This window comes from Trachypithecus francoisi, unplaced genomic scaffold (assembly GCF_009764315.1).
Source record: "Trachypithecus francoisi isolate TF-2019V2 unplaced genomic scaffold, Tfra_2.0 Lachesis_group9, whole genome shotgun sequence".
NCBI classification, from domain to species: Eukaryota; Metazoa; Chordata; class Mammalia; order Primates; family Cercopithecidae; genus Trachypithecus; species Trachypithecus francoisi.
Window position 1 is genome coordinate 40321764 of NW_022681474.1, and position 17273 is coordinate 40339036.

General features: G+C 45.9%; 1 protein-coding gene across 5 annotated transcripts in view; it reads left to right on the forward strand.

The window, feature by feature from the left end:
• Positions 1-17273, forward strand: part of LRMDA (leucine rich melanocyte differentiation associated) — a 1134568-nt gene that overhangs the window by 605254 nt on the left and 512041 nt on the right. For all 5 annotated transcript variants that reach the window (XM_033209743.1, XM_033209745.1, XM_033209746.1 and 2 more), the window contains exon 3: positions 7394-7520. In XM_033209743.1, coding sequence (XP_033065634.1) covers positions 7394-7520 — 127 coding nt within the window. The remainder of the gene's footprint in view (positions 1-7393; positions 7521-17273) is intronic.

Consider the following 17273-nt stretch of genomic DNA (forward strand, 5'->3'; position numbering starts at 1 on the left):
AGAATAGCTGGGACTACAGACACACACCACCACGCACAGCTAATTTTTGTATTTTTAGTAGAGACGAGGTTTCACCATGTTGGCCAGGATGGTCTGGATCTCTTGACCTCGTGATCCACCCTCCTCGGCCTCCCAAAGTGCTGGGATTACAGGCATGAACCACCATGCCTGGCCAGCCATTTTGAACTCTGAATACAATATATATCTTCTTTATTCCTACATGAGTATCTCCATTAACAACTGGTCTCGCAAAACTTTTCCTTAATGTGCAGAATCTGCCTGTTTGAGAATCTATATTCTATTTTATTGATATATATATATCCTGCCTCATTCTACAAAGGGTTTAGGCTAGCTTATTAGAATCAATAAAATAAAAAAGCAATATATAGATAAATGAAATACCAAAGCTGTGAAAAAAGTATAAGCCTTTACAAATGAAGTTAGAAAACAGGTATGGTTATCATGAAGGATTACCTTTTTACAACTGGGTCACAGTTTACCCCTGAGCTTCTTGGTAGCAAAAGTAAAAAGGATAACATGATCAGATACATTATTCATGTTGTCCTACAGCAAGCAAATACTGGTTCCTGAGAGTTATCATCTGACCAGAATTTCATATAGGTAGTCATATAACCTCATGTGTCCAAAATAGGAGAATCTACCTTCTTACCTCCTTTTTCAAGTAACATTAATTCCAAGAGCTTCTAGCTCCTTATTCTCCATTACTAATTATTCATTACTCATTCTTTAGGCATCATATTTGAAAGTTTGCTTAGTATTATTAGATATGGTGCAGGGGGTTCAGACCTAGTTAACTGTTAATACTTAAGCTTTTTGACTGGTCTTGGATTCAGGTCTCTCAGACGAGTGTTGAATTTTACTCTCTGCAGTTCAGGGATTATTCATCATGTTGGGGTCTCAGTAGAGCTTTGGGGTTGACTTTGACCCCAAAGTCATGTAACCCTCTGCCTCTTTTTTTATTGTTATTATTTAGCAATGAAGTCTCGCTCTGTTACCCAGGCTGGAGTGCAGTGACATGACCATAGCTCACTGTAGCCTGGACCTCCTGGGCTCAAGCGATTCTCTTGCCTCAGCCTACTGAATAGTTGGGACTACAGGCTCACACCATCATGCCAGGCTATTTTTTATGTTTTAGAAATGGTGTCTTTAGTAAGACACCTGTTGCCCAGGCTGGATGCAATCCCTTGTGATGTCAGTGTGCACTCTGTTTCACATAGCCAGAACCTTTTTCATGTTCTTCTATTTCTTTTTTTTTTTTTTTTTTGAGACGGAGTCTCGCTCTGTCGCCCAGGCTGGAGTGCAGTGGCCGGATCTCAGCTCACTGCAAGCTCCGCCTCCTGGGTTTACGCCATTCTCTCGCCTCAGCCTCCCGAGTAGCTGGGACTACAGGCGCCCGCCACTTTGCCCAGCTAGTTTTTGTATTTTTAGTAGAGACGGGGTTTCACCGTGTTAGCCAGGATGGTCTCGATCTCCTGACCTCGTGATCCGCCCGTCTCGGCCTCCCAAAGTGCTGGGATTACAGGCTTGAGCCACCGCGCCCGGCCTTCTTCTATTTCTTAAAGACATTTCTATTCATCTTGATACACTTACAGTGTGGATTAGTTGATTTATGTAATTATTTGTGTGTGTGTGTGTGAGTGTGTGTATACATATATGGCTATGTGACTTGAATGGCCAAAAAATATACACAGCCAACTATACATACTATATATACTAATATATAACATGTATAATATATATAGTAATATATAGAGTTACATATCTATGTCTTTATCCATACATTTAAGCATATAAAAAGAGTTTTATGGAAAAAAGAATGTCTCTTACAGGACTAGGTAAATGAATTATAAAAATGTATAGGTATAAAAATGCCTGTGCTGGCTGGGTGCGGTGGCGCACGCCTGTAATCCCAGCACTTTGGGAGGCCGAGGCGGGCAGATTACGAGGTCAAGAGATTGAGACCATCCTGGCCAACATGGTGAAACCCCATCTCTACTAAAATTACAAAAATTAGCCGGGCTTGGTGACGCATGCCTGTAATGCCGGCTACTCAGGAGGCTGAGGCAGGAGAATCACTTGAACCCAGGAGGTGGAGGTTGCAGTGAGCAAGATTGCACCATTGCACTCCAGCCTGGTGACGGAGCGAGACTCTGTCTCAAAAAAATAAAAATGTCTGTGCTGCCACTGGACCATTTAGTGGGATATGAGTGGTCACATCATACCTCACCAATTCTGTTTTCTCCCTTCATTTTCCACCAGGTGACTTTTGGTCACTTGTCCTGTCCTTGTGGCTTTTGCCATGCCTTTGTGGGAAGTTGATCTGCAGACATTTCCCAAGGAGCTGCTGTGTGCCAGGCACTGCAGTTGGAGTGGTGGGGGGAGTACAGGAGAGGAACAAGTTACTATTTAGGCTCTCAAGGGTGATGTTGAAACAATTTAACAACTGTACTGTCCAATTAGAATGGATGCTGGCTGGAGCAGGGTCTATGGTACCCCTGGGCTGTGGTGGGCATTGGCTTCCTAGTTTCTGGATTATGAAGAGGTCTGGGGGTGCCAAGGAGTGGCCAGGATAACAGGAAGGGCACTCAGAGCTGCAATTATTTACCTACTGAAGGAGGTATTTAAATATTTTAATATTGAGAACTGGTATACCCGTGCAGACTTGCTGAATGTTACTCTTTCCTGATCTCAGCCACGTGGCCCCAGGGAAACCATGAGGAGGCATTCTGGCCTCTGAAAGAATACGAGTCGAGAGGCTGCCCTCCTAGCCACTGGCCAGTGCGCTGGTCCTGCTCTCTGTCCCATGCTTGGGTTTATTGGCTGTTTTTTTTCTCAGACACTCCCAGGTTGTGGCTGAACAGTGCTCAGTGAATGAGGCAGTACTGAGCCCTCACTGTACACTTAACAGCTTTCTGGAAGTATGGAGGCTGCATGGAGATTCCCTCTTAGAGGGGCCTGGGCAGGCAGAAATCATCAGAGAGATCCATACAGAACAGGCAGCAGCCGGCCCTTTCAGGTCTGGGGACCTAGCCAGGGTGGTAGACATCAGACCCAGGTTAGGCCCTCTAGAACTTCCATGGCCACCCCATTTTCTCAGTTAAAAATATGGGCAGGGATATTTAGAGTCAAGGAAGTGGGTAAAGACCTTTGTGGAGATCTTGCTTTCTTGATTGGTTTGAGAACATCCTAGCCTTTGCTCCTGGATTTGGGGCCAAATATAGTCCCAAAGAGACAGACACTTTTGTTTTAGGGTCTGTGGTCAGCTGTTCCCCCTGTTCACTGCCCATCTCATGTTGGCGCAACCCTGTCACCCCCAGTATAGGCTGGAACTGAGGGAGGAGAGATTGAATTCTTAGCATAGCCTAGATCCAAGGATTGATCCAGGGGTTCTGGAAGCATCCTCTGGTGGTTTTTATGGTACAATGTCCCAGCTGGTTTTTGGCTGGGCAAGGGGCAGGGAGGAATGGCTACAAATTAGAGGCTCCTGCCCAAGCCTGCCAGCCCTACCCGGGCCCAGGTCCTAGCTCTTCCCCTCCATTCTGGTGAGTGGCTCATTTGCAGGGAAAGGATGAAGGTCACTGATTTGTGCCCACCCAGGAGCAGAAGGGACTGGGGCTCAAGGGGCGGCCCTTCTGTGGGGCCCCTGGCCCCCACCTGAGGTCCCCCCATGCCAGCCACTGGCCTGGGCTGGGCAGGGCTGCACACCCGTTCAGTGCTGCTGTTTTGATAAGCTAATGAGGGCAGAGTGTGAGCCACAGGCGATGATGTTGGGATATTAACTCTGACAGGAAGCTTGATCATAATTATCTTAACGAGGATAGGGTTAATTACAGTGGAAACTTAAAAGTTCTCTCCGTTTGAATCCACTGGAGCCCAATGCGTTGTGATGTTTTGTCATTTTGATGTGACTTTGGAAAAGGCACTGGGATGCTCCCAGCAGCTGCTGCAGCTCCTGGGGGAGTCCAGGCAGAGCCCTGGGAATGAAGGAAGGAGGTAAGAGGATGGTACCTGTGCGTGAGATCCTGGCTGCATTGCTGCTGGTGGAGGGGGAGGCAGGCAGCCTGCAGGGAGTTCCAGGGGTGCTGATTAGGTCTCCAGAACAATCCAGGCCTGGATGATCTCCCTCCAGCTGGCTATGCCTAGGTCCTGGGTGGAACCTTGCTCTCTCCTATCAGCCCCCAGTCCATACCTCAGACATCGCACTACTCCAGGAAGCTGGTGAGTGATGCTGGACTGACAGTCGGCGTCTCCACCGGGGAACTGGTTTTGGGGTGCATTTTGCTGTCCATACACAAGATGATAGCAGACAAATTGTCATTTTGTTTAACAGCACATATTTGCAGGCATCTGGCATGTAGGGGAATGAACTCAAAGATCTACACACATATATTTTATCCTATTTCTCCCTAGAAAACAACAGTAAAAAAAAAAAAAATCAACATAAAGGGTAAAGATACCTCCTTCCAGGTGTATGTGTATTGTCATCCATGTGCCAGCTGGGACCCCCAAAACCTGTCCTCCCCAGTACCTCCATTCACTATGCTCTCTGCCCCCTGACTTCTGTGCCCCGGCCCTCAGCTCTGGATCTAGCTGATTAAATCCCCAGGAGCACACCACACTGATAACATGAAAACAGGGATTTATTCATTAGCAGTCACCCATGTAATATGGTTCTCTTTTTACTGAGCAGCTAATAACATCACATGGCAAAAAGAGTCTCAAAACCAGACAGGTGACAGGGGATTTGAGACTGATCTTTCCAGCTCTTCTGGGAGGTTTCACTCTGGTGTGGGGTTCTGCCCCATAGCCCACCCTGCAAGGGAAGAAAGGCTGTCTGGATGGAGGTGGGCACTTCCTTGGTGCTCCTGGGCTCTCCCCATCTTCATGCTGTGTCGTTTTGCTTTATGCCTCCCTGGAGCACTTTTGGAAAGGAGCTTTCTTTTGCTTGCCAGTTGCCAACTATTTGCTGATTCTCATCAGAAGAGTCTAATATTTGCATAACATAACTTAGGAACAGTGTATTTGGATGCTGCCTTTGAGCAGAGCCCAACTGATGTTTGTGCACGAAGGTCTTATTAGCCACCTGTAAGGCTCCCTAAGGGGAAGTGGCCTCACCTGCCCTAGTGGCAAACAGGCCCAGTCCTGAGAAGGACTCAGGCACATCACTCCCTAATCCCTAGTGGAAGGACTTCAGAAGAGCCCGAAAGTCCCCTGCACGAGCCTGACTTCCTGCACGCCTCCTCTGTGGGTTTGTTCATGGGCCTGTCCACTGCATTCCAAACACACCCCCAGGGTCAGGGCGTCAGGAAACAAAACAGTGAATAAAAGGAGGAAGGAAAAGAAAAAAAAAAAAAAAAAACCAGCGTATGCTACTAACCAGTTAGCCATCCTTCACTTATTCTCTACAAGATCCTATGAGCTGGAAGGAACACAGAACAGTAGAGTTCAGATGGGCTATTGACAGGCCCGAATTCACACAACAGGAAATGGAGGAGCAGAGGCAAAGTCCCAAACCTTCCTGCCTAGATGTGCGTACTTTGTGGGTTTTACAATTTTTTTTATTTGTATTTTTTGTGGGTACGTAGCAGGTAGAGATGTTTATGGGTCACATGAGGTATTTTGATACAGGCATGCAATGTGTAATCATCACATCAGGATAAATGGGATATCCAGCCCTTCAAGCATTTATCCTCATAAGTTGTGTTTTGCCTCTAGGAACCAAGAGGCAAAAGAGAAAGGAGGAGGAAATGAAACACGATGACCTCTGGACCCCTACTCCAAAATGTGTCCTCCCTTGGTGGGACTGGCAGTGTTGGTTAGAGGAGCAGGCATGCTCTGGGAGTCGAGTCCTGGGTGGGATCATCTCGAGGTCTGGCAGCAATGGAATATGCAGGCAGAGCTCTGGGCCCAGTGGAATCTACAGATTTAATTACTTACAACACATTTTACACCTCGCAAGTATTGACTCCCTATTTTGGAGTCCTCTTGGCAGAGATCCCACAAGGGAGCTATGGATGCCTTGGGAAAGCTCTGGTGCTGAAGTTCACACTCACAGCAGATGTGCAGACATTGCACACACAAGCACACGGGGCTCTAATGGAAGTGTTATCAGCAAATGAATAAATAGTGTGGACGACATCTCCCTGATTCGTCATTTTATAGAATAGCCAGGCATCCCGTACGAGTCTCCCTCCGGTCCACATCGTAGCTCAGCTGTCAGCCTGTGCAGGCTCAGCACATCTCCCGGGTCTGGCAGGTGAACGAGCTGGGAGTCTGTGTCTCTGTGTAAGCCCCTCTGCCGGCCGGCTTGCTTTAATTAATGTCTGTGTGCGCCCAGGCAAGCACTTGTGCACAACTACTCCGTGTCACCTCCATCCCCAACACTCATGAGAGCCCATAAAATTAAGTTAACTTTTAGCGACATGTATAAGCAAGGCTATTTTTCCCTTTCTGGTTTTTTTTTTTTTTTTTTCCTGGAGTCGGGTACTTAATTCTTTCAGTTGCCTTTTTATTTACTGCCTCAACATCTACAGGGTTGCACTCTACACTTCTTTCAAAAATTAAGCGAGAAATCCACTTTCCATAAATTAAAACAGTAACTTCAGGCCAGGAGCTTTGAAGCAGCAATCCGCCAACCCCTGTCTCCCCACCCGCAGCAAAAACAAATAAAAAGAAATAATAAAAGAAAAAGCCCTCTCAGACCGGAGTGATTATGTAATTCCGCAGATGCCTTGCCTTTGGGGCAGCCACTGGGACGCTGGGCAGAAGCAAATTAAGTGATTAGTAAAGAAAAAAGACAGGAAAAAAAAAAAAAAGTCAAAGGATGTGAACACAGAGAAAGGAAGCCTTCCCTGCCATTTCCCCCACGACTGTACAGAGGAGAACCGCTAAGAAATGATACTTGAAGTTATATTTATTATTGTAAGAGGGTATGATATTTCTGGGCAGGAATGATGGATGACAACTTGAATTTGTGTCCAGGGAATGAAGGTGAACTGTGACAGAGTTATTTATCTTGGGAATGGAGGTTAGGGTCAGCCGAGGCTGGGTGCCTGAAGGCACAAGACATTGACAAATTTATCCTGCAGGCCGTATCTGAAGCCCTTTGTTTTGGATCCTGGCTACTCACTAAGTGACCCTCATCCTTCATGTTGGCAATGCGTGAAGGATGCGGTGGGTGCCAGCAGCCCCTTCTCCCCCGCCGCCCCCGCCCCGACTCCTGCTACTAATTCTTGTCATTCACTTTGCTGACAGGCACCAAGCCCAAACTATTCCCAGTCCTGAAAGGGAAGGTTAAAATATTTATTTCGGCTCATAATGGCCTCCCTGATTTAGTGCAGGATCATTTTTCCTGTTGCCTTTGTCATTGCAGGTCACTGGAAGGACTGAGCGCATTCAGGAGCCTGGAGGAACTCATCTTGGACAACAATCAGCTGGGGGACGACCTCGTGTTGCCAGGGTTACCCAGACTGCATACCTTAACCCTCAACAAGAACCGAATATCCTTTCCTCTGCCCGCTGCCCCCACTCCCCACCCAGCCCCACAGTCGTCCCCCCACCCCACCCTGCACAAATACCTGCAAAATGTCAAATGAGTTTTATGTGTCGGCTAAATTAAAGTATGTGAAATACAGTTCGTGGGCAGACAAAGCGTTCTGTCTTCTGGCACTCGGGACACTTCAGAGTAATTTATTATAGGTCATTCATAAATGAAACGCACCATTATATCTTCCTGTTGCTCCATTTTAGTGTAGGGATCTAAGTTATGGCTGTGAAGAAATCTTTTTAATAGATAAAAATAGAGAAAGAAAATAATGTCACCGCCGCAGAGGCGGCGAAGCCCGGTCTGTTTGCTTGGGCTTGTGTGGGAGGGCGACCTCTGGTGGGAATTCCTGGGTAATGCCACTAAGCAAACTTCGTCTCCTCGGAGGTTTCTGGAAGGCTCTGGGGCAGGCTGAGGGAACAGTTTTGGTGAGGGAAAGGAGCTAAGGTGGCAGAGACATGTGAAGCCCAGGCCTGGCTATGCCCTCACTGGTGGATACCATGCTGGGCTGGTGATGAGAAGCCTAGGGGACCCATGATAGGGTATGGCCTTCCCTAGGGAGGCAAGGACCTAGCCAGCCTAGGGTGAGACTTCCAGGCACTAACTGCTCTGGATTCTGTAGTGGGGATGGAATCAGGGAACCCTTGCTGCGACCTGAGACCCGTAGCTCCTGCAGTGTTAGTGTAGTGGATTACCCGGCACTAGAATGCCAGCTCAATAGGACAGGGAGTTTCCTTGGTTTTTGTTAACTCCTCTGTTCTTCACACAAAGAATAGTGCCTGGCACCAAGTACAAACTCAATAAATATTTGCGGGATGAATGCGTGATTATCATTAGCTGTTCCTTATTGAGCACTCCTAGGAATGAAGCATGGTGCTGGGTTCTTTGTGTGTGTTGTTATTCATCCTTACCAAGCCCTGTGAGAAGGGTGTGTCTTTTCCATTTATCTAGACATGGAAAGAGGTGAGGCGTAGGCACACAGCCAGACATTAACAAGATGCTATGTCCCGGATGATTCAGTGTCAACTGTGTTGTGTCCAAAGTCCAATGTCTGCATTCTACTGTGTTGCTTCAGACTCAGTGGTCCAATGGCTTTGTTTTATTGGATGGGACATTTGAGACCTGGAGTAGTTAAATCACTTGTTCACATTCATACAATAAATTAGAAATAGAGGCATTTTCCTCTAGAGTATAAAATAAAATCAGATATACATGTAAGGTTTAGCACATATGCATATGCCAGCATTTAAGAGTGATTTGCAGAAGTATTTGTTAGCTACTGTTTATACTTCAAGCCATAAGTTAATGTTTTCTTTATTCTCTAAGATATTGTCTCAGTCAGCTCTTGCTGCTATAGCACAATACCATACATGAGGTGGCTTAAACGACAAACATTTATTTCTCACAGTCTGGAGGCTGGAGGTTTGTGATCAGGATGCCAGCATGGTTGGTTTCTTGGTGAAGATACTTTCTCGCTGTATCATCACATAGCAGAGAGAGAGAAAGCAAGCTTTTTCAAGTTGCTTCTTATAGGGGCACTGATCCCATCAGAGGGATCTACCCTTATGACCTAATCACCTCCCAAAAGCCTCATGTCCACATACCATCACTTTGGGGATTAGAATTTCAACATATGAATTTCAGGGGAGAACAAACTTTCAGACCATAGTAGTATAAATATGCTCCTTGTGGTCACTATTAATTGTCACTTTGATAGAAGTAGAAGGGGAGGGCCTACAAGTAAATTCACAGTCTTTGTCATAATGAAATTTTGGTGGATTTTCCCCTCTTATATCCATTAGTCAACCAAGTTTCCCAATGACTGTTTGAAAAAATATTGTAGTCTTATGGCTTTCTAGGCTGTCTTAGATGATCACTTGGCCAATATTCTCAAATCAATCAAGGACAGAAGGATTTTTAGACATATCCTATGTCCCAGGTCTCTGTAGAATATTAGAGTCCATGGACTTTGGTTCACATCTCAGCTTAATCATATTTAGCGGTGTGGCCTTGAGCAAGTTATCTTCCGTGAGCTTCTGTTTCTCATTTTTAAAGAAATACATTGGACTGGATGATGGTTTTATTCTCCGTATTGCTGTCACCAGAGATAAGCAGGCCTCTTGGCTTCAGAGTGCTGAGAGGTGTTCTTTGTCTTTGGTTGAGTCCTTTCCCTATTCTGTGCTTCCACTTCTCCAATCTGTAGCCGTAATGCTGAGGGAGTAATGGTAATGGCCTAGGAGGGACTGAAGCAGAAGACACTGTGTGGCTATAAACCTGACTGGTGATATCACTGTGCTGTTGTAGCACATTTCTTATCAGTGAATGTTCTAAATAGACTTCTTTCCTTTTTTTCCCTCTGCTCTACTAATGTGATTGTGAAGATCAACTTCCCTATCTACTTGACTCAGAAGTCACAGAGAAAGGTGGGTAAAAATCAGGCAATAACAGCACATGTTCTCTTCTCAACCCAGCACTTCTGATGCCACTTTTTCAGCTAAATGACTCTCCTACCTAACTGTGAGAATGTTGCAGGCTTTCCAACAATTTCTATGTTCCATATTGTTATTGCTACCCCATGAAATGCTTTAGATATGGGCTCTATACATTAGCTTTTGCTGCATAATAACCCACCCCAACATTTAGTGGCTTAAAACAGCAAATATGTACAATTCTATGGATCAGATGTTTGGCCAGGGCTCAGCAGGATGGTTCTTCTGCTGGTCTTACCCTGGGTCACTCATGCAGCCACATCTACCTGGAGGCTCAACTAGGGCTGGATGGTCTAAGATGACCTCACTCATATGTCTGGAGGTTGGTACTGGGTGTTGACTAAACTACCTGTGTCTAACAAGCTAGCATAAGGCACTTCACATGGGAGGAGTATTCTAACAGCACAAGCCCCATAGTACAAGTAGTGTTCAAGTTCAACTTATATCATGTATGTTAATGTCCCATGACGAAAGCAAGTCACATACCAACTGTAGAACAAATTGGGGAGGGGACTGCATAGAGTGTACATATAAAGAAGAGGCATAACTCATTTCTGTAACAATCTACCCAGGAGACCTTGGCATTGGCATCTTGTCTCCTTAAGATTTTACTTCATATTTGTGATAAAGGGAGCCCTAGAAACAAATAACTATTGACCTCCTGAAAAAGTATTAGCTCTTTTGTGTAAATTGAATCTTTAAACATGTTAGGAAGCTTGCTGCCAAATGAGGTTTTATCTTGAATCCTTTTGTGAAATTTGCTTCATTTTTAATTTTTTTGGTTTGTTTTTTGGCATATGTAAAATGGTTATTCACCCCACCTACCACGTAAAATCTAGACTTTTCCACTTTAGTTTGACTCACAGTTAAATGTGTCTATAATAATGCTGTAGGTTCCTAGACCTTGGCCACTTGGGTCATTGGCTTCTTTGATCCTTTAGCAAGAGAGAGTATCACACAGTGGTTAAGAACAACAGACTCTGAAGGCAGACTTCCTGAGCTTCTACCCTAAACCTGCCACTTTTCTGCATGACCTTGGGCAAGTGATTTAACATCTCTATGTTTTGGTTTCCTTTGAAAATGCAGACAATGCTGGTACCCATCCCATAGGTTGTTTTCTTGAAGAGTATTCTAAGTATCTCAGACATACTAGATTCTAGTAACATAGTAAGTGCTATGTAAGGGTTACTATTATTGTTGTTATTATTATCCTAGAGAATTGTGTAAACTCATCTGGTTTGACTTGGGTCACATTATAACCAAGGCCAGAGTACAGATATACTTCTGAGTGTAGAATGCTTCTTTGACTTGCGTAATTTAATATTGCCCTAATGGCACTCCATGAGTTGGGTACTGTTGGTGAATAATTCTTCTCATTTTTATGGAAAAACTAGGAGTGCATGAGCTTTCTGAAGTCACATAGATTGTCAGTAGTGGGGCTTAGTCTAGAACCCAGGTATGCTGATTCCCAGCTCCAGACTCTGAAACCCAAAGGAGCGGCAATCATTGTACAAGGAGAGGAGCCCAGATACAGGAGGAGTCAGCATCCTGGGCTTGCCTCTGCAAGGTCGTGCTCCCAGCTGGGGCTGCCGGGAGTCTGCTCTTAAAAGAGATTCCAGAGCCCAGACCCAGCATCTGGAAAATTCCTTCTGTGTTCATCAGTCAATGCCTTCCTGCCATCTGCATACCTCCTGCTGGACCTCCTATCTTTTTCCACCAGCCCTTTTTCTCATTGCGTTCAGCCCTCAGTGTTGATGTCCTGCTCTGGTATATCTGAAAGCCTGGTTGTCTGAGATTACCTCTTCATTTCTTGGTTTGTAGGGATCTCATTTTCTTTCTTTGGTTCATTGAGTCTGGCCAGGTAATCACTGGCTATGGACTTGAACCCCTTCCCCACTGCTCTCTCTCTCTCTCTCTCACACACACACACATACACACACACCCATCCATGAGCATGCACACACCATCCCCGACTCTTCCACCAGGAGGGGTGGGATATTTGGTAATGGTCTCAGCCATATCATGTCTGAATAATCAACCCCAAGTAAGGTTGACCAACTGAAAATTCAGGAAAATGTAGGTACTTAACCTTTGCACAATCAAATGATTCTCCTCTACTTTCCTTTTGGCGTGTGTGGGGGGCACATAAGCAGATTTTATTTGGGATCATACTTTATCTTCTGTCTCCCTATTTGCTTCAGCACATGTACTGAATAGCCAATGAGTTTGAATTATAGTGCCAGCAGGAAGAAAGTAGGGTGCTACATGTTACACAGCTGGGCTGTGGCACGGAGACCACTCCAGCAAGTCAAAGGTGGGACTGGAGTTCCCTTAGCCATTTGTTGTGTCATGTTAGGAAAGATTTGCTGTGTCATCTTAGGAAAGTCTCTACACCTTGTCAGGGGCCTCAGTTTCTTTATAAAATGGGTAACACACACTTCAGCATATTGTCAAGAGATTTAAATGGTATAATATGTGGGAAATCACTTTGTTAAAGACTTTACAATTTCTTGGCATATTTTACTGTTAGCCAATGCCTCGAGGCTTCGAAAGAAGCAGCCCAAATTGGAAGGAAGGATCTGAGGTACACAGCACATAGCCCGGTGATGGCACCTGTGCTCTCCCACAGAAACACGTAGGAACCCTCATTTTCCAGTGGTTTAAATTTTGCTTTTGTGTTAGGAAATTATGAGTCACTTTTTCCTCTAGAAATTCAGTTTCTTTAGGACCTATGTTTAAATCCAGACTCTATCATGTACTGGCTATGTGACCGTTAACCCGTTTCCTTAATTGTTATTTGGGCACGATAAATTTCTGACATATGTGAATAAAAATGAGATATGTCATTATGCTGTATATTTAGTATTCAAAAACCCAGTATTAGGATTAGCTGTGGTTAAAATCATCCCAGTGGTTATGGAGGCTGCCCTTTGACCCGCAGCTGAGCCCAGAGGGAGGGATGTGTCCATTCTCACCTGGGAGACAGCTTTGGACCCGCACAACTGGAACACGCTGGGAGGCTTCCCTCCTCCCTCATGCTTCAAACTTTCAAGGCAAGATGCTGCTTTGATCTTGGGCCCTCTGCAGAAAATCTCCCTTGGCAAGCCTCCCCATGACAGCTGGGCTCCGCAATGGCAACTTTCTACAGACAACACTGAAAAAAATCTCAATGCTAAGTACCCCGGAGAAGACTTGCTGAGGGAAGCCAGGTGTGTGCCGGGAACCCAGCTGGAGAGAGATGAAACTGTGCCAGGTAGCTTCACATTTTTAAAAAAGGTACCCTTAGGAGAATCCCTGAAGTGATCCCCACTGCGGTGGTCTTCATTAGCCAGGGACACCAGGTTTCTTCCACAGATTGCCTCTGGTCAATTTTCTATGAATCTTGACAAAAAAGAAATGTGACAAGTTCTATCTTGGATCTCAAAACCAGGCAAGACAAGGCTGTGTTTGTCCTTGCTGACCCAGGAGACGAAGAAACCAATTAAAACTTCTTCTCATTTTTTATCTTCTGGTGGTGCTATCAACATAAAGGTGAAGGGCTGGTCTACAGCATGCATGCAGGGAGGAGGTGCTAGTGCTTCTTGCTTGGTGTGGATTTGGGAGAAACCACCTGACTCAGCCAAATATATCATTTATAGTAGGTATATGAAAGGCTTGGGAAGATAGAGCTTCTGCCATACAAAATACCCAAAGGCAGGCAGGCTGGCTCTTAGAAATCTCTTGGATTCATTGGCAAAGGATGGCTGAAGCTTCTTGGAACCTGCAGATCCCTTGCCCAAGAAAGTCCCATGATCAAAGCATTCAAATTATCCACTTCTTCATGGCCAGGGGCAGATTCAGGTTTTGCCCAGGGGCAGATCCAGGTTTTGGGGAGTGTGAAACCTCTGTAATTTGAGGGAGCCCTCTTAAAGACTATATAATTAGGAATGCAAAATTAGGTATGAAATGGATATTTATTTGGAATAGAACTGTATCAAAGGAAATTTTAAAATTTTAAGTTGATAAATTCCACAAATGTCAAAATACCTAGAAAAGTATCAATCTTTACTGAAGATATGCCTCTAGAGAAATTTTTTCCTACTTTTTTCCTGCAAATTCTCTCATAGCTTCATTATTTGGTGAAATTTTGTAATTTTTTTCTAGAGAGAATAATTCCCTCTTTTAGCATAGTTGATCGAAAATTGATTTTTTAAAATAGTTTAGAAATGTTTCTTTCAGTTCACCATTTGTTGTTGGTAGTTTCACCACTATATTATTGGTAAAACTTTTAGGATTATTACATTTTGGAGAAACTCTTATACATTTCTTTCATATATGATAGGAGCTGTATAAGATTTCAGGACATTTCAGCCGGGGACAGTGGCTCACACCTGTAATCCCAGCACTTTGGGAGGCCAAGGCAGGTGGATCTCCTGAGGTTAGGAGTTCGAGACCAGCCTGGCTGGTCTCTACTAAAAATACAAAAGTTAGCCGGGTGTGGTGGTGCGTGCCTATAATCCCAGCTACTTGGGAGGCTGAGACAGGAGAATCGCTTAAACCCAGGAGGCAGAGGTTGTAGTGAGCCGAGATCACGCCATTGCACTCCAGCATGGCCGACAGAGTGAGACCTTGTCTCAAAAAAAGATTTCAGGACATTTCAAGTTGTGTGTGTGTGTTGATGTGTACGCATGTATACATACACTTAACAACTGAATCTTAAATGTTCTTTGAATTGATGAGTTTGTTATTCATTTTGCCATCAGTTTTATGTTGGTCCCTGATATTTGTATTAATATGGTGGATAGTAAGAGTATTACTGAAAGCCATTCCTACTAATACTGTGGGAACAATTTAACTAGACACAGAAGTGACTGCAAATTATACAGATATTCCCCCACTGAGTCATAATTGTTACTCCTACACAATGTCCCTTTAGGTGGGGATTCCCATAGACACTCCCATTGTCACCCAACTGAAGGGAAAATGTGGTAGAAGAAGTCCTAGTGGAGCGAGACAGTGATATCCACAGATTATAGTGTAAATTACCTACTTTTACCAAAAAAAAAAGAATCACATGATCATGTGACTCTATTACCAGGGTCTTTCCCAGGGCATTGGAAGGGGTCTATGCAAGCAAGAAGCCCATGCAAGCAAGAAGCCCTTGTCGCATGAGCTTTATTAGCTCCATGGTAGATCTACATGTGAAGGTTTACTCAACTTAATCTAGGCCTACTTCCCTGAACATGGTGAGAGGTGACAACCTGCTGGTCGCCCTTGCTTGCTTGCAGTGCCTCCTCAGCCTCAGCGTCCACTCTGGCCACGCTTGAGCAGCCCTTCAGCCTGCTGCTGCACTGTGGGAGCCCGTCTCTGGGCTCCCTCTGCTTGCGGGGAGGTGTGGAGGCAGAGGCACTGGCGGGAACCAGGGCTGCGCATGGCGCTCGCAGGCCGGTGTGAATTCCGGGTGGGCACGGGCTCCATGAGCCCTGCACTCAGAGCCGCCAGCCGGTGCCACCAGCCCCAGGCAGTGAGGGGCTTAGCACTCAGGCCAGCAGCTGCGGAGGTTGCACCGGGTCCCCCAGCACTGCCGGCCCGCCCACACCACACTCGAATTCTCCCGGGGCCTCAGCTGCCTCCCCGTGGGGCAGGGCTCCAGACCTGCAGCCCGCCATGCCTGAGCCCCCCACAGTGGGCTCCTGTGTGGCCCGAGTCTCCCTGACGGGCACCGTCCCCTCCTCTGTGGAGTCCGGTACCATCAACCACCCAAGGGCTGAGGAGTGCAGGCACCCTGCATGGGACTGCCTGGCAGCTCTGCCCCCTTCCTGGTATGGTATCCGCTAGGGGAAGCCAGCTAGGTTCCTGAGTCGGATGGGGACTTGGAGAACTTTTTTATCTAGCCTTAGGATTGTAGATGCATCAATCAGCACTCTGTATTTAGCTAATCTGGTGGGGACTTGGAGAACTTTTATGTCTAGCTAAAGGATTGTAGATGCACCAATCAGCACTCTATGTCTAGCTCAAGGTTTGTAAATGCACCAATCAGTGCTCTGTGTCTAGCTAATCTAGTGGGGACTTGGAGAACTTTTACGTCTAGCTAGAGGATCGTAAATACACCAATCAGCGCTCTGTGTCTAACTCAGGGATTGTAAACGTACCAATCAGCACTCTGTCAAAACAGACCAATCAGCTCTCTGTAAAATGGACCAGTCAGCGCTCTGTAAAATGGACCAATCAACAGGATGTGGGTGGGGTCAGATAAAGGAATAAAAGCAGGCTGCTGGAGCCAGCAGTGGCAACCTGTTTGGCTCAACTTGCAGGCTGTGGCGGGTGCGTACTTCCGCTCCTTACAATACATGTTACTGTTGCTGATTTTTTGGGTCCTTTAGCACTCACTGCGAGGGTCTGCAGCTTTGCTGCTGAAGCCAGCGAGACCGCAAACCCACTGAGAGGAACGAACAACTCCAGATGCACTGCCTGTAAGAGCTATAACACTCACACCAGCAGTCCGCGGCTTCATTCTTGAAGTCAGCGAGACAGAGAACCCACCCATTCCGGACACAATGGTGGCTGGTTGGGCTTCTTTCACTCACCACTAAATGTTGAGAAGTGACTGGCATTTCTATCCAACTCAGTTGTCCAGTATTTCCTGAACTTAAAAGCCTTGCCCATTTGGGGTTCCATTTCTGCATGTCCTCACCTTCATACAGTACAAACAAAAAACAGCCAAGCTCTGAGGAATGTTTCCTAAGAGGAAAGTAGGTGTTGGTCCGGCCTTTCCATCTGCAGTAGAGAGGGCTTCCCTCTGTTGTGTAGGGCGGTTGTCTACATAAATAATTAGAATCACTCCAAGTCAGTATGTTAGCACCATGCTGGTAGCCCACTCTCTTGCAGTTCCACAAAAGATAACTGTGCTGGTGAGAAGCGGTAGTCAGCTTGTCTGGCCGCCCTCCCTGGAAGAAGGCCCTGGCCTTGAGGCTTTGAGACAGCCTGATCCAGACATGAGCCCTAGTGCTTCTTCGAGCGTCTGATGGATTGCATGGGTGGGCTAGAAAGTTGGAGCAAGCTATGAAGGGGAGAAACCTGGCCTGGGACTGATGGCCATGTAGGTCCAGGGCTAGGTCCAGGCCTGGGGTACTCTACCTGAATCCAGTTCTGGGTGTTGGAGGGGGACTTGAGACATTCTGAGGAGGGTGCTTGAAATTCGCATAGGGCACCTGAGGTGTCTGTGCCCGTATCTAAGGGCA